The sequence below is a fragment of the Lithobates pipiens genome, unplaced genomic scaffold, assembly GCF_037356315.1.
Source record: "Lithobates pipiens isolate NorthernLeopardFrog02 unplaced genomic scaffold, aLitPip1_a1.2 Scaffold_27, whole genome shotgun sequence".
Taxonomy (NCBI): domain Eukaryota; kingdom Metazoa; phylum Chordata; class Amphibia; order Anura; family Ranidae; genus Lithobates; species Lithobates pipiens.
In genome coordinates this window covers 162865591-162888975 of record NW_027507788.1, presented here as the reverse complement: position 1 = coordinate 162888975, position 23385 = coordinate 162865591, and the positions used below count along the sequence as shown (strand labels likewise).

At 42.2% G+C, this 23385-nt stretch overlaps 1 protein-coding gene across 4 annotated transcripts in view; it reads left to right on the top strand.

The window, feature by feature from the left end:
- Nucleotides 1-23385, top strand: part of LOC143934323 (uncharacterized) — a 532031-nt gene that overhangs the window by 477318 nt on the left and 31328 nt on the right. For all 4 annotated transcript variants that reach the window (XR_013263245.1, XR_013263246.1, XR_013263247.1 and 1 more), the window contains one exon: nt 14203-14344. Coding sequence is in view for 1 of the 4 variants with exons in the window: in XM_077457841.1 (XP_077313967.1) it covers nt 14203-14344 (142 nt within the window). In the remaining 3 variants the exon portion in view is untranslated. The remainder of the gene's footprint in view (nt 1-14202; nt 14345-23385) is intronic.

The following is a 23385-nucleotide window of genomic DNA, read 5'->3' as shown; positions in this document are numbered from 1 at the left end:
GCGCTGTATGTCACGGAGCTGCTGTCAGCGCTGTATGTCACGGAGCTGCTGTCAGCGCTGTATGTCACGGAGCTGCTGTCAGCGCTGTATGTCACGGAGCTGCTGTCAGCGCTGTATGTCACGGAGCTGCTGTCAGCGCTGTATGTCACGGAGCTGCTGTCAGCGCTGTATGTCACGGAGCTGCTGTCAGCGCTGTATGTCACGGAGCTGCTGTCAGCGCTGTATGTCACGGAGCTGCTGTCAGCGCTGTATGTCACGGAGCTGCTGTCAGCGCTGTATGTCACGGTGCTGCTGTCAGCGCTGTATGTCACGGAGCTGCTGTCAGCGCTGTATGTCACGGAGCTGCTGTCAGTGCTGTATGTCACGGAGCTGCTGTCAGCGCTGTATGTCACGGAGCTGCTGTCAGCGCTGTATGTCACGGAGCTGCTGTCAGCGCTGTATGTCACGGTGCTGCTGTCAGCGCTGTATGTCACGGAGCTGCTGTCAGCGCTGTATGTCACGGAGCTGCTGTCAGCGCTGTATGTCACGGAGCTGCTGTCAGCGCTGTATGTCACGGAGCTGCTGTCAGCGCTGTATGTCACGGAGCTGCTGTCAGCGCTGTATGTCACGGTGCTGATGTCAGTGCTCTGTATTACGGTGCTGCTGTCAGTGCTCTGTATCTCCTGCACCCTCTTGTTTGCCTACCCTGGTCCCTGACCTTCCCTCTCCTCCATTGCCTTCATTAGCTCCATAGTCCTGAATTGTCAGAACAATTTCCCAAATAAAAAAAAAATGCTTGTAGTTATCGATCCCAAATTCACCTCATACATGTATTATGCTATTGTCCAGGTGGTGGGACTACGTGCTACCCCCTAATAATTACCCCGTGGCCGCAAATTCGACCTAAAGGTTTGCGAAATTCGCCTCCCATTGAAGTCAATGGAGCCCGCGGCGAACGGTCGTTTTCGCGAACGTTTGTGTCCGTTCGCGTTTCGCGTTCGCGAAACGTCCCGTCGGAAGTTCGTCCATCACTATGTGTAACCTTTTTTTTTGTGTTTTTGGTACATTGATCTATGCAACTAGCACAAAGTAAGATTTATTAGATAGGTTGAGTGAATTAATTTTTCACATAGCACTAGCGCTACGAGGTACTATTTATTTGGAAATTACGATTAACAGATTTTTATGCACCTACAATTTTTGTATGATTATATATTTAAGTAGCAGCTAAAGATTTAGAGTGTTTGATGTTAGCGCAGTGATGATACACTAAGTAGGCGGATTAAATTGTGTGTATCCATTTAAAATATATAATTTGTACATTTTATTATTTTGTATTTGGACTTTAGCTATTCAATTTACTCATTTGGTGATATCAACTTTATTGAATAAGCGCACTATTATTTCTTGATAATTTAGTAGAAAAATAACATTTATTTCCTTCAGTTGAATTTAGACAATATTAGTCCCTACAGTAGCAGATTATACAAAAATATACTACAATTGTAAAACAATTGATCCCAAATACTGCGATAATTGCATATAATATTCATTCAAGCTCTTTGTTCCTTGGACATGGTCCTCTTCATCAGGAGGTATCAATGTAGACTTTGTGCCATCTAAATGAAATTACAAGTTTTAAAGGGGTTGTAAAGGGAAAAATGTTTTCCTCTATAATTATTCTTTTTCAGGTGCTTATATTGAAAAAAGTAATTATTTTCATGAAAAAAATTTAGATACCTGTTAACCACTTCCGACCCGGCCACTGCATATAAACGGCCGGGTGGGAGCTGTCTACTTCTGACTGGATGTTCCTGAATGTCCTTCAGAAGTAGTGTGATTGCGCGGGCACGCTCCCGCACAGCCGTGCAATCCTGATGCGCGTGTCCCCTGCACATGCCGCATCTCAGAACGGGAGGTGGACAATGTAATTTGCCCTCCTGATCTGCATGATGGCTGTGTCTAATCACAGCCATCGTAATGTCAACAGAGGGGGATGGGTGGCAGATGACAGGTGATCGCGCCACTGTGTGCCCACCCAGCGGTGTGATCCCGACCTGTTTGTGCCCCCCAGAGACAGGAGAGCAGTACAACACAGGAAGGCCATGTGATTGGCCCTCCAGATCACATGACGACTGTGTCCAATCACAATCGTCATGTAATGTCAATAGAGAGCAGTTGTAACTGCTCTCATCTCTTCCTCTCCTCACACAGAGCCGGTCAGTGAGGAGAGGAAGAGAGATCTGTGCTGCAGCCGGGAGATCAGTGAGTGTATAGCTGTTTGTCTGCTGTTTACCCACTGATCACCCAGCTAGTGTCCCCAAAACACAGTGTCCCCAAAACATTGAAAACACCTGTCATACAGTGAGGATCTGTTCATCAATAACTGGCACATCTGTCCGCCAACAGTGGGCACATCAGCCCGTCAACAGCTGGCACATCTTCCCGCCACCATCAGGCACATCTGCCCACCATCAGGCACATCTGACGCCTGCCAATATCTGGCACATCTGACACCCACCATCTGAAATATGCCACCCGCCATCTGACACATCTGCCCATCAACATGACTAAAAGATCGTACAGCACAGAGGAGGCTTTCCAGATACTCCAGAGTATGTCAGACGAGAGTAGCGGGGAACTCTCTCCTTAAGACTCGGATAGCGACTATGAACCAGTGGAAAGCAGTGGCTCTGAGATGGAAACTGAGGAAGATAGAATCCTAACAAGGAGAAGCAGGAGAAATGAGCAGGCGCAGACATCCACCAGCAGCGCAGCACTCCAGGATGATATGCAGGCATCCACCAGCAGCGCAGCACTCCGGGATAGACAGCCATCCACCAACAGTTCTGCAACCTTCCTAGAATGGGAAGAATTCCCAGATGCTAGCAATGGAGCATCCAATCAACGAGGCAGCGCCCATACTAGCCTTCCAGATATTCTACTGTATCCAACATGGCTGCCCGATACGTCAGTAGAACCTGTAATTCCCCTTTTTACAGCCCAGCCAGGCCCTTAGATACAGACAGAAAATGTAACCCCACTTTATTATTTTCACTTATTTTTTACCAATGATCTCCTAACCTACATTGTAGAGCAATGTAATCTATACACCAGCCAACATATAGCCAACAATCCAAGTTCTTCATATGCCGTCCTTTTGTTTGGAAACCCCTCACCGTGGAAAAATGTCAAATTTTCCTTGGCCTAACCCTCAACATGGGACTGACAAAAAAAAAATGAAGTCCATTCGTACTGGTTTACCCAATCTATCCACCACATGCTGGTCTATTCGTCAATGATACCCAGAACCCATTAATAAATGATTATGAAATTTTTACATTTCAACAATGCCTCCCTCAAAATCATCCCAGTTATGATAAATCATTCAAAATTCTGCCCCTAATCAATTTTTTTTTTGTCCGCTTTAAGCAGATGTTTACCCCCAATATAAATATTTGTGTAGATGAATCCCTATTACATTTCAATGGAAGACTTGGAATACAGCAATACATCCCCAGTAAAAGAGCCAGACATGGGGTAAAATTTTATAAGGCGTGTGACAGGGCCACGGGTTACACATATGACTTTATAATTTATGAGGGAAAAAGACAGACAGCTAAACCCCCCTGGATGCCCAACCTACATAAGAACAGGTGGCAAAATTGTCTGGAAGCTGATCCAACCATTGCTTGGGAAAGGTTACCACCTATACTTAGACAATTTCTATAGAAGTCTCCCACTTTTCCGCCATCTGTTCCTAAAGCAGACTGTGGCCTGTGGGACAGCACGGACCAACTGCAATGGCTTGCCACAGACATTGGCCAAGAAATTGAAACAGGGTGAAATGGCCAGTATGCTGACTGAAGAGGTACTAGCGCTGAAGTGGAGAGATAAAAAAAATGTCTACATCCTTTCCACAATACACAATGACACCTTGGTGGAACTGCAGAGAAGAAAAGGCCCCATCCATAAGCCAAAATGTATCCATGAATATAATCTATACATGGGGGAAGGGGGTGGATATGAACGACCAGATGATGCAGCCCTACTTAGCCACCAAGAGATCACTGTTTTGGTACAAGAAAGTTGCCATTTATTTGATGCAACTAACCATGTTCAATTTGTATATTATTTCCCTGACCTGTCTAAAATTCCAAGAAGACATCATCACAGCCCTCGTCTATCCCCATGGCCAACCCTCTCAAATAATTTGTTCTGATGCAGTAGCCAAACTCCATGAAAGGCACTTTCCCGAAATCCTCCCTCCTACCCAAACAGGTCGCAAACCCCCAAAAAAATGTGTGTGTTCAAGTAGAGGAATTCGCTGTGACACCCGATACGACTGTCCCATCTGTCCCTCCCAGCCAGGCCTCTGTATTGGAACGTGCTATCGAGTCTATCATACTTCACTACACTATTAGTAAAATGAAGATGATTTTCTTCCAGTTTCCACTTTCTACCATTTCTGTGAATGACCCGGACTGTTAACGACTATGCCTCTGCCAAACATGTTTCTGCCTTCAACGTGAATTGACCTTGGCCTGTTAAATGACCATGCTTTTTGCCTGCCTCCTGAACTGATCATTTGACCTGCCACTGTACAGCACAGGGGTCTCACATATGTGAGAGGCTCCAGGAAAGGTTTTCCGAGTGTAGAAAACATTTTTCTCTGGGTTTTTAATTTTCTCGGACTAGGGTCTGGAGACTCGGGGGTTTCATAGAGATTTGGGTGGGAAGAAGCCTCTAGCCCTCTCCTCAGGTCTTACCTGACCAAGGCCCAATGTACAAAGTGCCACCTGCTGCCATCTGAGCTGGTCATGCCTCTGCCTGCCACCTGAACTGGCCATGCGTTTGCCTGCCACCTGAACTGGCCATGCGTTTGCCTGCCACCTGAACTGGCCATGCCTTTGCCTACTACCTGAACTGGCCATGCCTTTGCCTGCCACCTGAACTACCCATGCCTATGCCTGTTACCTGAACTGCCTGCTAAACCTTGGACTGTACTGAACCATGTTCATGCTTTTCCATATCTGCCTGCTGCCTGGACCATTCCGGGACATTTCCTTTGGCTGTCTAAAAGTACAAAGTTTCAAAATGGAATTGGTTCGCTCCGTAGTCGCTGCACTCCATCAGGAGGACTCCCTGGCATCTTTGGACATCCAGGACGCGTACTTGCATATACCCATATGCCTCAGGTATCAGAGGTTTCTGTGATTTGCAGTGGAGAAAGAGCACTACCAGTTTGTGGCTCTCCCCTTTGGCCTGGTATCAGCACCCGAGTCTTTACCAAATTATTGGCTCCAATTTTGGCGTTGTTGCGACAACCTGGGATCGCAGTCGTTGGTTACCTAGACAATCTCCTTCTTCTGAGAGCAGCTTCGGCCTCAGAATTAAGGGAGGATGTGGCGATCACCATGCAAACTCTACAGGAGTTTGGGTGGGTGTTGAACCTCAAAAAGTTGGTACTAGTGGCGACTCAGTGCCTGGAGTACCTAGGCTTACTGCTGGACTCCGTGGAAGCGAGAGTGTTTCTCCCTTCAGCCAAACTGCACACTCTCAGAGCCACGGTGAAGCTGTTGATGAACTGCAGGTGCGAAGGTTCGTGTCCAGGATAAGAGATTCTTGGGCGGACACGTCAGACGCGTTGGTGGCTCCATGGGAGCAGTACCGGCTGATTTACGCCTTCCCTCCATTCAAACTGTTGCCGCGTTTGCTTCACAGAGTGGAGGCCGAGGGGATTCCAGTGATACTGATCACTCCAGATTGGCCCCAGCATCCCTGGTACGCTGACCTAGTATGCCTGGTGGCGGATGCTCCCTAGTGGTTGCCGATGTGAGAAGACCTCCTATTGCAAGGTCCGATACTCCATCCTGCTTTACCGTCGCTGTTTTTAACGGCATGGCTGTTGAAAGCCAGGTGCTAAGGAACCGAGGTCTGTCCGACTCTGTAATCTCCATTATGCTGAGGGCACGAAAATCTTCTTCTCGGAAGATATACCATTGTACATGGAAGGCTTATATCTCCATGTGTGAGAAGATGGGGTGGCGCACCTATTCCGTTTCCAGGATCCTGCTGTTCTTACAGCGAGGAGTGGACCAGAAACTGGCTTTAAACACCATCATGGGACAGATATCAGCCTTGGCTGTCTTTTTCCAATGACCCCTGGCGTCTCACTCATTGGTAAGCACCTTTGTGCAAAGAGTTCGGCATGTAGTCCCTCCAGTGTGACCACCCCTACCTCCGTGGGATCTGAACCTGGTGTTATCGGCACTTCGGAAACCATCATTTGAGAACAAAAGGGAAATTCCATTGTTGACTCTTTCTCAGAAATTGGTCTTTCTAGTGGCTATTACATCTGCCAGGAGGGTTTCTGAGTTGCGGGCTTGTCTTGCAAATCGCCCTATCTGATGTTACACAAAGATAAGGTGGTGCTGCGTCCGCAAACTTCCTTTGTTCCAAAGGTGGTTTCGGCTTTCCATCTCAGTGGAGACATTGTGTTGCCATCTCTGTGTCCTAAGCCGACACACCCTAAGGATGTGGCCCTCCATTCTCTGGACGTGGTCCGGGCCCTAAGGGTATATCTGTCTGCCACGGCTCCCTTCCGGAAGTCAGATTCTCTATTCGTTCCAGTAGCTGGTCTGAAAAAAATGCCGGCGGTCATGCCGACCACCATTTCACGGTGGATCAGACAGATCATGGTCCAGGCTTACACCTTAACCGATTCCCGACCAGCGCACGCCGATGTACGTCGGCAGAATGGCAGGGACAGGCATATTGGCATACAGGTACGTCCAATCTCTAATGCCGCCCTGCCATCGCGAGTACGCCGCCGGCAGCGCGCTTGCATGCTGGTCGGGACCCCCGTGAGTCCGGTCGCAGGTCTCGCGGACTCAATCGGCGTGGGCATACCCGCGATCGTCTCACGGGCGGCTGAATGGAGAGATGCCGTTGTAAACAGCATCTCACTGTTCTGCCTAGCAACTAGTGAAGCTGATCTCTGCTCCATGTGATTGTAGCCGAGATCAGTGTTCACTAAATGATAGCCCAGCCCCCAACAGTTAGTAACACACCCCTAGGAACACTTAACCCCTACACTGGCACCCACTGGTTAACCCCTTAACTGCCAGTGTCCTTTACACAGGAATCACTGCATTTATATAGCAGTGATTGCTGTATAAATGACAATGGTCCCAAAAATGTGTCAAAAATGTCCGATGTGTCCGCCATAATGTCGCAATCACAATAAAAATTGCTGATCGCCACCATTACTAGTAAAAAAATTATTATTAATAAAAATGCCATAAAACTATCCCCTATTTTGTAAACGCTATAACTTTTGTGCAAACCAATCAATAATTTTTTACCAAAAATATGTAGAAGAATACGTATCGGCCTAAACTGAGGGAAAACATTTTTTTTTTATATATATATTTTGGGGGGATATTTATTATACCAAAAAGTAAAAAATAATGTGTTTATTTTTTCAAAATTGTCGCTCTATTTTTGTTTATAGCGCAAAAAATAAAAACCGCAGGAGTGATCAAATACCCCCAAAAGAAAGCTCTATTTGTGGGAAAAAAGGACGTCAATTTTGTTTGGGAGCCACGTTGCATGACCGCGCAATTGTCAGTTAAAACAACGCAGTGCCGAATTGCAAAAAGTGATCTGGTCTTTGACCAGCAAAATGGTCCGGGGCTGAAGTGGTTAAAGGGGCAGGTGCCCTCTTTCCTGTCACAGCCCATTCCACCAGGGTAATTGGGACCTCAAGCGTCTGTCTCCCAAGTACGACTTGGTCATCCGTTCACACTTTCACAAAGTTCTACAAAGTTGATATAAGTTTTGCAGGTGGCCGTGTAATCGTTGCAAGCTACACTTTCTTCTTGTTAGAGAAAGTTACATTTTGGTTGTCAATGCATTCTGATGCATACGTTGCCCACAAGTCCTGATGCATTCAGTTCAGATGGCGACTCCTCCATTGAGGAGCACCCCTGGCTGTGGGTGAAATTATGTTTGCTGTTTCCACCCCTCGTTCTGACACTGCTTGGAGACATCCCTACGGTCAAGATTTAATGGAGCTGTGTCCGTCAATAAACGAAAGAGAAAATAGGATTTTTGTACTCACTGTAAAATCCTTTTCTCTGAAGTTCATTGAAGGACACAGCACCCACCCCTCCTATTATTTTACGTTATATTGCTTGTTGATGTACTGAGCTGCAGGAAGCAGGCTGAGGGTTTATAAACACTAGAGGGTGTAGCCTCCCAGGTGTATCTCACTAATTCAATTACCACTGTTACTCAAAAATCACCTGTTATCATTCCTCAAACTTCCTCTAAATTCAAAACTAAACATCTTTAGTGGATAATCATCATTCATCTAATAATTACATTTCTCAAATAAAAGGAAAATTTCAGTTATTGTATTGATTACATAGTAATACAGCTAATCAGCATTAAAGGATCAAAAAAAGAACAAAAAAATTGAAAAAGTTGCACAAAAACGCACACAAACTAACTGCATGTGATTACAAAGAAAGTCCTAGATTTAAATGAGACTGTCAGCAAAAGTCCATGTTGGGATGAATTCCCTATATCCTGTCCTGTATACTTCCATTTCAACCTGTAAGGAAGCATGAAATATATTTCTTACAAGCTTATAAAAATAAGTATAAGGTATTTATCCACCAAACTTCTTTGTTTTAATTTAAGTATCCTGTTACCCCCTCTCCGATCTCTAGGTACCACCTCTAAAATCATGATTCTCAAATCTGAATCACTATGGCACTGCTCAAGAAAATGCCTGAAAACCGGCAAATTTGGCTGTTTATGTCTAACAGTACTAAGATGCTGGGTAATCTTTTTTTTCTGTGTAGTTTCACCAACGTATATCAAGTGACAGGGACATGTTAAAATGTAAATAACATACGAGGATTGACAGGTATGAAAACCCTTCACAGTAATTCTTTCACCACTAACTGGATGAATATAATGATCACCCTTCATCAATAGGTTACATCGGATACAATTCAAGCAAGGAAAACAACTATTCCTATTTTTACCCAAAAATGTAATTTTATGTTCCCTCGGCCGATGTTCAGACCATACTAGTGAATCTCTAATTGTCTTATTCCTCCCATATGCTTTCATTGGTAATACCCTGCAAATATTATTGCACAGGTGCGTAGGAAACTTTTACAGGGGGAGACTAAGGTAACCACAGGTATACATAAATGTGAGGTGAGGAGATTACCTTTTATTTTTCAATTTCACAGTTAGAGTGAGGATATTTTTAAAATCATCAAAAAAATATTGGCCATTACTCAGACGGGCTTACCCTCCCATAGAAGAATTTCGGCATTTACCGATAAAAGTGTATAGGAGGAATAAGACAATTAGAGATTCACTAGTATGGTCTGAATATCAGCCGAGGGAACAATCAGTCTAAAATGACATTTTTGGATAAAAAGAGGAATGGTTGTTTTCCTTGCTTGAATTGTGTCCATTGTAACCTGAAGGGTGATCATTATATTCATCTAGTTATTGGTGAAAGAATTACTGTGAAGGGTTTTCATACCTGTCAATCCTCATATGTTATTTACATTTTAACATGTCCCTGTCACTTGATATATGATTGCTGCCACTCTGCCTGTTCTTCCCTTTTCCCCCCTTCCACTGGCCGCCTATTTGGACAAGCAGCATTTCTTGCATGGTGACGTGGGCACAGGAAGTCCATTGTGCATGCCCTGCTATGTGGATGATGTTGAAAGTCACACAAGTGATGTGGCATTGTATGTCGTGATGCCAGTGTTTTCTCGTGGTTGGTTGCTATACACAGTGGTGGGGTAGAAGCTTTGAGGGGGTGAGAGGATCTATTTGGAAGATGTGTTTATACTTCCTATAGGTTCCTCCACCCCCTGGGCGCCATCTTCTGTACAGACACGATTTAATGGGTTCACTATTATGCCAGTTCGGGACAGCCTCTGATGCAGTTGGGTGTTCTCAAAAAAACTGGTCAGGCATCTTGAGCTAATTTGGTTTAATCCAGCAGCAGTTCCTCTTTATAACTTACAAGTCTGTTTTTTTGTTAGTTAGTTTTTTTTTTATTATTCTTTTTATACCAAGGCTGTTTTAAGGTGCAGTGAGTGACTTCCTTAGCCACTTTTGTCTTCCATGGGTCCCACCTTGGATGTTATGTTTCTGCGGACCCCGTAGCATACTTGGGGGATGGTAAGTTTCATTTCATACATTAAGATTAAATCCACCTAGAGATTTGAAACCAAATGGACTATCTATTGTTTCCAGGAGAATGTGTTTAATTCTGAATGTGTGGCTTACCACTTATTATTGGTATTGGTTTTATGAATATTATGCAATAAAAGGTTTATATAAACTAGCTGGTTGCAATTTTTTATAGATTTTTGTAGAATTTTTTTATTCTTTTAAAAGTTTTAAATGTCCTTGGTGGCCCAATAACAGTGGGTTCTATAACAGGGAGATTGTTAATGATCAATTGTACTGTTTGCTCCAAATAATATGATTGGTTGGTTTGAATGTCTTTTCTTTGTTTTGTGTGTTTACAAGGGTGAAGAAAATGAGATGTGGACATTATGGCATTCAGGTTCAACAGCAAGCTGAAAAAAATTGTAGCTAAGACCAGGGATGCTCTACCCTTCACTGTAGATGCTTTAGTGATTCCTTGGACTCAGTTCAAGCTGGTTTATGTCTTTCCTCAGATAAAGATCTTTATTCTTGCTTTTCATTGTGCCAAATTGGCCCAGAAGAATGTGGTACACAGACATACTCAGATTTCTGGTGGACGAGTTTTAGCCTCTTCCAAACGGACCAGATTTACTTGCCCAAGGTCTCTTATTCTGTCCTATTTCTCAGCTGATGACTTCAAAACTTGGATTGCAACAGCCATGGCTTGTTTTGAATGTTGAATCAATTATTCCTATCTTATCCTCCAACTCTTGCAGGATTTACCATCATTCTTGGTTGTTTAGTTTGCTTGGTGCAGAGTAAGGAAGCTCAGTCCCACAAAAATACTCTATCACACATATTTTGATAATTCTTAGAGGAAGTAAACCCTGATGGGTTTACTTCCTCTTTGTCTCCCTGCAAAGGTAAAGCATAATGGGCTACTATGCATCGCATAGTAGCCCATTATGTGTCACTTACCTGACACAGGAGCCAGTGATGTCACCACTGTCCCCTGTAGCACGGAGCGTCCATCTTCTTCCGGGTATCACTGCTCCGGCCACTTGCAGCGCCAGAGCAGTGATGACGTCACTCCCGCGCTTGCATGCCGGAGCTGCCACTAACGGCATATCGCTGTTGGATGCGGCATGCCCAGTGCGCCTGCGTGCTGCTGTCTACGGCGCATGCGCCATAGACAGTGGTGCCTGTCTTTTTGTAAATCTCTTGTAAAAACTGTGTAGGTGAATCTAGGCTTACCTGTAGGTCAAAGTGGTTTGTAAGGGTTTACAACCACTTTAAATCTGGTTTTGCCAGTATCTGGCCTTAAGAAAGAGGTTGCTGTATCCCTTATCTTACAGAAACCCTTTGCCTCACAATCCCACAACAAAACTTTCCTTCGGTATGTTGCTTATATAAATCTCCCAATTAAGAATCTTAATCTGGTGCTCTGTAGATGGATAGAAAACTGGCTAAAAGACAGAATGGTCTAAGGTTATCAGTGGTGCACCCCAAGATTCAGTGCTGGGACCCTTACTTTTTAATACCTTTATAAATGGTGTTGGGTCTGGGATTGAAAGTAAAATGTCTGTCTTTGCAGATGACACTAAGCTATGCAGTGGAATAACGTCCTTACAGAATGTCTCCAATTTACAATCCGGCCTCAATGCACTCAATGTCTAATTGGGCGACTATGTGGCAGATGAGGTTTAATGTTGACAAATGTAAAGTTATGCACTTGGGGGCTAAGAATATGCATGTATCATACATACTAGGGGGAATACAACTGGGGGGGGGGATCAATGGTGGAGAAGGATCTGGAGGTTTTGGTAGATCATAAGCTCAATAATAGCATGCAATGTCAAGCTGCGGTTTCCAAAGCGAGTAAAGTCCTTTCTTGTATTAAGAAAGGTATGGACTCCAGGCAGAGAGATATGATTTTGCCCATGTACAAATCATTCGTAAGATCTCATCTGGAATATGCCGTTTTTTTTTTGGGCAAGAGTTCTTAAAAAGGATATCGGGGAACTGGAGAAAGTGCAGAGAAGGGCAACCAAACTGATAAGAGGCATGGAGGAGCTCAGCTATGAGGAAAGATTATGAGGAACTGAATTTATTCACTCTTGAGAAGAGGAGATTAAGGGGGGGGGGGTATGTTCACCCTGTATAAATATATAAGGGGTCCATATAGTGAACTTAGTGTTGAGTTATTCACTTTATGGTCAACACTGAGGACAAGGGGGTACTCTTTAAGTCTAAAGGAAAAGAGATTTCATCTCAAAGTACGGAAAGCTTTCTTCAAAGTAAGAGCTGTGGAATAGACTTCCACCAGAGGTGGTTCTGGCCAGCTCAGTAGATTGCTTTAAGAAAGGCCTGGATTAATTCCTAAATGTACATAATATAACTGGGTACTAACATTTATAGGTAAAGTTTATCCAGGGAAGATCCGATTGCCTCTCTGGGATCGGGAAGGAATTTTTTTCCTTGTTGTAGCAAATTGGATCCTGCTTTTCTGGGTTTTTTTTCCTCGCCTTCCTCTGGATCAACTGTGGGTATAGGATTAGGTATATGGGATTGTATGATTTTTTTTATTTCTCCTATCACCTTCCAGGAGGGCAACACCTGAGAGATGAGGGCTTCTCCCTACAGGAAACACAATCACTTGAAAGCTTTGTTATAAGTCCCCACCCTTCCCTTGATCCTCAGTATTGATTGTGTTTCTCCTGAACATAGCAGCATGTTTGTTTTTTTTGCAAGATCGAATGACCGGGGAGGGTCTGATGGTCCCCTGTTGAGACCGGTTTTAGGGAAGCCGGGGAGGGCTGAACTAACCTGCAGGCTTGTCCTCTCTAGTCAAGTGAAAAAGTGAATTCATATAGTGCACTCTGCTAAAGGAAGAAATAAAGTGCTAATCAAACAATTATGTGCAAAATGCAAAGCTTATTAAAGTGCAAACAAGTTCTGTGTCAAAATAGAAAGTCCAAAATTTGTGTCCTTTCACTCCCAATTCCAGTGATGAGGGGTGCGCTGTGAATCCAATAAAGTGCTCTCAGTGCCCTTACCTCATGGGTGTGGGAAAAGCGCTCTAATAGATTACACAATCTTGTCCCCACTTCCATATGTGTAGGTCAGTCAATTCGGCAATAACAATTAGGTATGGGAGATGAATGTCAGCTTAGACTCCATAATTGGATCCACATGATGACAAAATAAAGGGGTTTCCAATAGTGCATTACCCAAATAACATAGATTTTATTAATAAAAATGGCTGCTTACATGTAAGTAGCTGAAAACCAGGTCAGACTCAAAGTACAACGGCGTTCCACGCCACTTTGTACGTTATTTCCGGTCCGCGGCATCCACTTCCGGTCCGTCGTAACGTCTTCCGGCTTGTGGTGTTTACTTCTGGTCTTGCTCCCTACGTGTTACGTCACGCTGCATACCTCGTGACTTCATCACTCCCTGATGAAGTCATGAGGTATGCAGCGTAACATAACGCATAGGACGCAAGACTGGAAGTAAACACCACGAGCCAGAAGTCGTTACGACGGACCGGAAGTGGATGCCGCGGACCGGAAATAACGTACAAAGTGGCGTGGAACGCCGTTGTACTTTGAGTCTGACCTGGTTTTCAGCTACTTATTTTGCACATAAATGTTTGATTAGCACTTTATTGCTGCCTTTAGCGGAGTGCACTATATGAATTCACTTTTTCACTGGACTATACTGGATTCACTTTACTATTATAGCTATTAGCAGGAGTGCACTTTATATACTGGACTATTGGATGCCCTTTATTTAATAAGTTTGAAGTAATGTTTTTGATGCACATATGGTTATAGTAATATTTGTGTATTTTGTGTAGCAGACGGATCACTGAGGTTATGTGCTAAGTCACGTACATTTATGTATAATATCTTTTGCGCTTTTATGTGATTTGTGATCACTTTTGATTTGGAAGCATTTCTGCACACATTTCTAAATTATTTTAGTTATTATAGTAAAGCACAAGTCCTCTTTCACATACAGTTTCTTCAGTAGCCGTGCGTCTCCTGACCTCATCGCTTCGGCCGATCACACTGCTGGAGCCCTCGAACCCAGAAATAACTCCAGGAGACATGTCGCCAGTCACATCGGTGTTAGGGGACCGTTGCAACAGCTTCCATCTAAGGTAAATATTTGATCATAAGCTAGCATGCATTATGCCTTTGTCTTTTTTTTTTTTTTTTTTTTTTAAGTTTACAACCACTTTAACCATTTCACCCCCGGAAGATTTGGCTGCTCAATGACCAGGCCATTTTTTTGTGATAAGGCACTGTGTCGTATTAACTGAAAACTGCGCGGTCATTCGACATTGTACCCAAAAAAAATTGACATTCTTTTTTTTCCCACAAACAGAGCTTTCTTTTGGTGGCATTTGATCATCTCTGCAGTTTTTTTTTTTTCAATTCTGTTTTTATTTTCAATTATTATAAAGCATTACACATAATTAAGCAATTTCATACATATAAATATATATTACTTACATACATAATAATCACATTTATTATTTTATTTCCTCTTCCCTCCCTCCCTCAAAAAAAAAAAAAATAAATAAAAGGGGAAAAAAAAAAAAAAGGGGAGGAAAAGGGGAAAAATGTATATCTGATTTCTCCCCCTCCTCCGCTTCTCACTCCTCTCTCCTCCGCAAGTCCCTCCCTCCCCCCTCTTCCCCCCTAATTCCTCAGTCCTTTACCAATTTCCTATACTGACTCCAAGGAGTCCAGACCAAGAGACACCTTTCATATGTATCTAATTCTTGAGCTAAGAGTATCTCCATTCTCTCTATGTTATCCATTTCTAAAGCCCATTCATTTATCGTAGGGGACTGGGATGATCGCCAGTGCCGCGGTATCACAGTTCTTGCCGCAGTCAGCCAGTATCCCAGAAGATTCTTTTTAAAGTTTTTATATGTTCTTGGTAACATAGAGAGAAGGGTGATTTGTGGTGTATTTGGAATTACCTCCCCAGTGATTGTTGTATATAATTGCATAAGCTTTTCCCAAAATCTGAAAATTAGGGGGCATTCCCACCAGATGTGGAGCAATGTACCCTTGTCTCTATGGCACCGCCAACATATATCTGATTTTTCTGGGTATATACGATGGAGTGTCACTGGGCTCCAATACCATCTTGAGAGCAATTTATAATTCGTCTCTTGTGCTTTAATCGACGGTGATAAACAGTGAGTGAAGCTAAATGCCTTCTCCCATTCCCCAACCTCAATCTGAGCGTTGATCTCATTAACCCATTTATTTATATATTCTGGGGGCTCCGGGTGGTTTTTAATAATAAACATCTTATACAATACTGATATAACATGCTTTGGTTTCTGATCTTGTGTCAGGAGAGTTTCAAGTTCTGTTAAATCTCTACCCAGAGACTTATTTGAAAGAATTGTACACCAAAATGATCGCAACTGCCAAAACTCCAACATTTGCATAGGTGATGGTCGCTGTGTAGAGAATAGATTTAATAAAGACGGAATTGTCCCCTGGCTTAGAATATTGCTCAGTCTATAATGGGATTCCCTTTTCCATATAAGAAAACTTGTCCTATTTAATGCCGGTGGAAAAGAAGGGTTGCCAAATAGAGGTGTCATAGGTCCTTCATAAGAGGAAAGTTCCAATTTTATGGCTGTTTTTCCCCATATATTCAACACATGGGATGTGAGGGAAGGCATAGACTCTTTCAACTCTTGATTTAAATTGCTACCAGACAGATCTAACCATGGTAACACCTTTAAATCCAGTTGATTTAACCCTTGTTCTATTTTTACCCATTGTTTGGTTTCCGAGCAATAAAACCAGTCCACCAGTCTAGTCAAAACAGCCGAAACATAATAATAATATAGATCAGGTGCACCCGCACCTCCTTTCGTTTTAGGTAATGATAATAATTTCTTTTGTAATCTTGGTTTTTTATGTCCCCAAATAAATTTTGTAAAAGCTGATTGCAGAGTGGAGAAAAATGATCGAGGGACACTAATTGGGATAGTTTGAAAAAAATACAAGAACCGCGGTATTATATCCATTTTCAGTATATTAATCCTCCCAAACCATGAATATTGCTTAACATCATATTTTTTTAGATCCTGTAGGGTACGTTGCAGAAGAGGAACATAGTTCATTGAATATAAATACTTTGAGTCCGGGGTGATTTTAACACCTAAATATTTTACAGCTGCAGAGCAAATCCTAAACATAAAATTGGCTCTCAACCTTGCAACCTGTTCGGGTATAAGCGACACGTTGAGAATTTCTGATTTTGATACATTTACTTTAAAATTGCTCAATTTTCCAAACCGCTGGAATTCAGCTAACACAGAGGGAATTGCAATGTGTGGATTAGTGATATAAAGTAATAGATCATCAGCAAACAAAGCCATTTTTATTTCCCTCTGTTTTATCTGTACACCAGAAATAGAAGGGTTCTGTCTAATAGCCGTCGCTAAATATTCCATTACTATAACATAAAGTAAAGGGGATAACGGGCATCCCTGGCGGGTACCATTTTGTATATCAAAACTTGTTGTCAATGAACCATTAATTTTTATTCTGGCTACCGGTTTAGTATAAAGTGCCATGATCTTATGCAATATATTCGACCCCAATCCTATTTGCATTAAAGAGTGTTTAAGAAAGGGCCATCCCACCCGATCAAATGCCTTTTCTGCATCAACTGAAAGAAGGCATACTGGAATTTTAGCCCTTTGTGCATAGTTCATCAACAAAAAAGTTTTAATCGTGTTATCGCGTGCTTCTCTATTCTGAACGAATCCTACCTGGTCCGTATGTATTAAGCTTGGGAGGAGTGGTTGAAGACGGAGTGCAATCAGTTTAGCATATATCTTTAAATCTATCCCAATCAATGATATAGGTCGATAACTAGAGCAAAGTGTTAAATCCTTTTCTGGTTTGGGAATCAAAGTAATATGAGATTCCAGGGTCTGTACTGGAAATTGGTTCATAGAAGAAATAGAATTAAACACTTGAAGCATAAACGGGGCTATATGCTCTTTAAACGTCTTATAGAATTTTGATGTAAACCCGTCGGGACCTGGGCTCTTATTTATTGGAGTATTAGCAATTACTTCTAATAGTTCCTCGAGCGAAAATGGAGAATCCAAAGATTCCCCAGTAACACTATCTATTGTCGGAATAGCGTTTTCCCGCACATATTCCCCAATAATATTGTCTCCAGCTCCCTTGTCCTCCAATAATGATGATGGAGTTAGATTATAGAGGCCTGAGAAATATTCCCTAAAGGTTTGTTGAAGCTCACGTGGATCCGATGTCAGTTCTCCTGATGATTTTTTTATACTTGGTATAAAAGTCTGTGATTGACGTGGGTGTAACATATCAGCCAACATTTTCCCACACTTATTCTCAAATCTATATCTTCCCACTACCCGTCTTTGTCGGTATGAGCTCTGAGATGACTTGAATAGTTGTAACAAAAATATCCTTGTGGAGAAAATATCGGCTGATATATCTGGAGAATGATGGGCTTTATGTCGAGTTTCCAAAGAATGAAGTTTTAATAACGTATTTTCGATAATTTTAGATTTTTTTTTTTAAGACGAGAACCATGTTGAATAAATACCCCTCGTATTACTGCCTATAAGGCCTCCCATTTCAAGGGTAAAGCAGTTTCATCCTGTTCATGGTCAGAGATAAAATTGTCAATCGCCTCTGTAATTGCTTTATAACAGTTTTGATCTTGCATAAGTGTATCATTCAAACGCCACGACCAATTAGTACCCTGAATCTGGGGAGGTGCTATTGTTAAAAATACTGGTGAATGGTCGGACCAAATAAATGAACCGATATCTATAGACGGGTTCCATTCCAATATCTTAGGACCAGTTAAAAAAAAATCTATTCTGCTATATGTTTTATGTGCTAAAGAAAAGTATGTATAGTTACGATCTTTAGGGTTAAGGGTCCGCCAGAGATCCATCAACCTATGTTCATAAAGTTTGTTTTTAAGTGCCCTCAGACGAGCATGTGAAATATTTGATCGTTGAGCTGACGTGTCTAGTGAAGGGTCTAAAGCTAGGTTAAAATCTCCTCCCACAATAACCGTACCTTCTGCAAAATCTGCTAAGAGGCCAAGATAACTCACGATTGTCTTAGTTTGATCATAATTTGGAATATAAAAGTTTGCAATTGTGAAGATTTTATCCCACAATCTGATTTTAAGAAACAGATATCTTCCATCCAAATCAGCTCTATATTCCAAATTCTGAACTGGTAAGTGCTTGTGCAAAGCAATAGAGACCCCTCTTGATTTTGAGCTTGACATAGTACTATGGAACCATTGCGAGTAGTGTTTACGAGAACACACTGGAATATTATCACTTCGAAAGTGGGTCTCTTGAAAAAGTATAATATCTACCTTAGCTTTATATAGACTATATAAAATCTGACCTCTTTTTGATTTATTATTAAGACCTTTAATATTGTAGGTACATAATTTCAATGTCACTGGTGAGGAGAAAATCGCTGCCATATCAAATTATCAGGGAACTTAAAGAAAACGAAAGAAAAAGGGGAAAAAGAAAGAGGAGAGAGAGGGAAGAGAGAAAAAAAAAAAAAAAAACACACCCCGGCACAACAATTACCGAGTTGTGCTCTCTAAAATTGGAGAAGTTCCTTCTCCCCGATTCCCAAGTTACCCAGGGAAACGTTAACTAATTACCCAAAAGAAATAAAAAAAAAAAAAAAAAAAAAAAACACCCCACCCAATAAGGAATCTATCCCAAAAAAAACACCAAACCCTACCCGAGGGACGGTGATTCCTATGAGGGGAAAGAGCTGAAGAGCATTGAGGGTGGCTCTATGCAGTGACAATGGGCATCCACAACCAGCATAATAATAATAGTCCGAGAAAAAAATAATTCTTAATTCATTATTAAATTCAATGCCTACTACTCCAATTACACTTGGGATCACCAGCTGTTTTACTCTGCCTGATTAAATTAAAGATTTTCAGATTGAATGTTTCTATTGTCCTCCCAAGGTTGCGATCTTCTAAACTGTGTATAAGTCTTGGGCCACGTTATTAGTGGAAGATCGTGTAAACCTAGGGTAGATTGTATTACAGGAATATCAGAGGGATCACGTAAATTCAGCCATCTGCCATCTTTCTTAATTTGTAGCTGAAAAGGGAAATTCCATCTATATACAATGTTACGATCTTGCAACATTTTTAGTAAAGGCCTTAACGCCTTCCTCTTCTCCAGAGTAAATTGGCATAGATCTTGTAACAATTGTATATTTGCTCCATTAACATTAATTTGTCCCCTCTCTCTTGCCCTTCTCATAATCTCCTCCTTATACTTATAGAAATGTATTCGACATATTATATCTCTTGGTTTATCTGGATCTAATTTACGTGGTCCCACTGTCCGATGTACTCTATCCAGTTCCAAATTTGATTCCTCAGGTTTCCCCAACAATGAGGTAAAAATTTGGTTAACTGTTATACCAAGCTCCTCATTTCTAACTGATTCTGGCAAACCCCTGATCCTAATATTATTTCTTCTATTACGGTTGTCTTGGTCCTCCCATAATTGAAATAGTGTATGAATATGAGGCTCTTGGGCATCTATACACTGTTCTTGAGATTGTACACGATCCACCAATATGTCTACAGAACGTTCAACTTCTGATATTTTCTTCCCAGTTGCCTGTAATTCTTTATGCACAGATTGGATCTCCTTGTGGAAACCATGTTCTAGACGCTGAATAAAAGCTTCCATTTCATGGCGAGTGGGTAGTGCTCTTAAATAAGTCCGTACATCCCCTACTTCTGATCCCAACTCTTCACCCATCGTGTCACCTTTTGAATTCCCATCTATATTCTCACTATCCATTATATTCACTGGATTATATCCCCCTAACAACGGGGGGGATGGGATTGAGTATTGAGGGCCACCCTCGGGTCCTCCCACATTCATATGCATATCTAATACGCCTATATCTGAGGTATTAGACACTTCGTTAATATCTACGGATTCTACAGATCCAATCGGTTCTTGTAACTCCAAAGCCGATTCCCACATGTTTTTTATAGCATCTGCACTAACCATTTTTGCTATCTGTGCGTCTTTTACTGCCCTAATGCCTAAAGAGCCCAACGGTATTACAGATGACACTGATGGTTTTATTATTGATACTACTGGTGTTAGTATAGTTTTTTCTGCTTGTAATGATTGTATATGTGTATCCTGCATAGCAGCAGAGGCCGATGTTCCCCTGTTACTATCTATTATTGTCTTCGATGTACGTGATCGTGTCCGGCCACCTACTGGAAAAAACTCTGCTATCCCTTGCTGAGCGTTAGAGGAGACTATTAATGGATGTTTGGATGTATTACCTAATGTACCCTTATTGCACACAACCGGACTCGCCGGTTTACATACTGTATTGTACTCTCCTCTCCTCTTCCTCCATCCCATGGGTATTCCCAGTGGTCACTACTTTAGAGTCCTTTTCAAAGACAGCTTATCCACGCAATCTACCTTCTAGTATAGCTATTGTTATCGAGTGCAGTCCTCCCAATGTTAATAACTTATGATCACTTCTACTGTCAAAACATGAAAATCAATAGTTTCAGCATTAACAGCTGAATCTATGACATTCTTATTTTCTAAAATATTAACAATATCAACAATTTTAGCGACATTAGCAATTTAGCACTAACGAAAAAATTAGTAGTATCTAAATTTCAGCAATATATCAGCAGTTGGTCACCGTCAGCAGTTGAGCACCGTCACCCGCTGAACACCGTCAGTAGTTGGGCACTGTCAGCAATAGAACACTATCGGCAGTTAAACGCTGTCATCAGTTAAACACTGTCAGCGATTGTGCATTGCCAGTAGTTGAACACTGTCAGCAGTTAGACACCGACAGCAATTGAGCACCAACAGCAGGTTGACACTGTCAGCAATTAGACCCTCTCAGCAAACACTATCAGCAGTCAAGCACTGTCAGCAGTTGAACACTGTCAGCAGCCGACCACCACCAGTGGTCAAACACTGTCAGTGGTCAAGCACCGCCAGCAATCGAGCAATATCTGCAGTTTAGCAATGATAGCAGTTGAGTACTATCAACAGTTGAGCACCATCAGCAGTTGGACACCAGCAGCAGATATTATCTAATGTAGAACACTGTCAACAGTTGGACCCAGTCAGTAGATGAACACCGTCGACAGTCAAACACTGTCAGCAGCCAAACAATTTCAATAATTGAACGATATCAATAATTAAACAATTTCAGCATTTGAACGGTGGCAAGATTTGAGAAATTTCAGCAGTTAAACAGTGTCTATAGTCGAACGATATCAAAAGTTTAAGCAGTTTTAACAGTTAAGCGATTCCAACAATAGAGCGATTTCATCAGTTGAACTGTTCCATCAGTTGAGTGATTTCATCAGCTGATCAATTTCAGCAATTGAGCGATTTCAGCAATTGAGCGAGTTCAACAAGTGAGCGAGTTCAACAAGTGAGCGAGTTCAACAAGTGAGCGAGTTCAACAATTGAGCGTGTTCAACAATTGGGCGAGTTCAGCAATTGGGCGATTTCAGCAATTGGGCGATTTCAGCAATAGAGCGATTTCAGCAATAGAGCAATTTCAGCAATAGAGCAATTTCAGCAATCGATCAATTTCAGCAGCTGAGCGATTTCCGCAATTATGCAATTTCAGCAGTTGAGCGATCTCAGCACTTGAGCAGTTTCAGCAATTGAGCAGTTTCAGCAATTGAGCAGTTTCAGCAATTGAGCAGTTTCAGCAATTGAGCAGTTTCAGCAATTGAGCAGTTTCAACAATTGAGCAGTTTCAACAATTGAGCAGTTTCAGCAATTGAGCAGTTTCAGCAATTGAGCAGTTTCAGCAATTGAGCAGTTTCAGCAATTGAGCAGTTTCAGCAATTGAGCAGTTTCAGCAATTGAGCAGTTTCAACAATTGAGCAGTTTCAACAATTGAGCAGTTTCAGCAAGCGAGCAGTTTCAGCAATTGAAAAAATGAGCGATTTCAGCAAATAAGCGATTTCAGCAATTAAGCGATTTCAGCAATTGAACGATTTCAGGAATTGAGCGATTTCAGTAACTGAGCGATTTTGAACAATGCCAGCTTTTGAACCCTATCAACAGTTGAATCATATTAGTGGATTGCGCCACGTCAACCAGATCGTCAGTTACAAAATGTCAACAGCTGGTTAATGACAATAATTAAGCAGTATCTGCAATAGTTGAGCGATGTCAGCAATTTAACAATTAAGCGATATCAACAGTCGAGTGATACTAGCATTTGAGCGATGTCTGCGATTAAACGTTGTTAACCATTAAGCGATATCAATAGTTAATAGTCAATAGTTAAGCAATAGCAATGATTGCATACTGTCAGCAGTTTTGCATTGCTGATGAGTCTACATTTAGCATCAGCAGTTTAAATCGCATCGGTTCAGTGAAGCCAGCATTTCTCTGTTCACAGTAGAAACTAAACTATAGTAGTAGTAAGAGCAATATTATTATTCTCATAAATACTAATGTCAATTGCAGAATTCATTTAAAGATGTTACTGATGGCAATAAATCTGTGATGCCTGCAATATCTATGATAACAGTCAAAGTAGTATTCTTAACTTTGTCGGCCACATGAAGAAGTCAGCTTCATCAAATAGCAAATAGTTCTCTGATAGTTACTGGATTGAAAGTGCTATCTGGAAGCATCTAAATCAGCAGCAGGGACCTGTCTCACCAGTTTGATTGCTCAAGTCCATATCCACATCAAAAGCACAGCGAGGCCATCCACACCAGCAGAGTTAACAAGCCCGACAGATCAGGCAGCCTTTACTCACCGCCCGCCCAATGTCCAGCGTCCTCACTCCATGTGCTCTCTGCCGAATCCCCACAAGACCTCCAGAGGATCCCTCAGACACCTCAGCCACCGCATCCGAGAGACATCAACACCAACACTGACGAGGGCCAACGGAAGCCGTCAGGGGGCGGCGGGAGCCGGCCAACAACGATGGAACAGCGGCAGCAGCGGTAACGGCAATAGCGGTGGTAGTGATAGTACGGTGATGGTACCACTATCCTACAGCAGCAGTAGCGGTATTAATATTGGTAGTGTTGGTAGCGGTAGCGATAACGCCAGTATTGATAGCG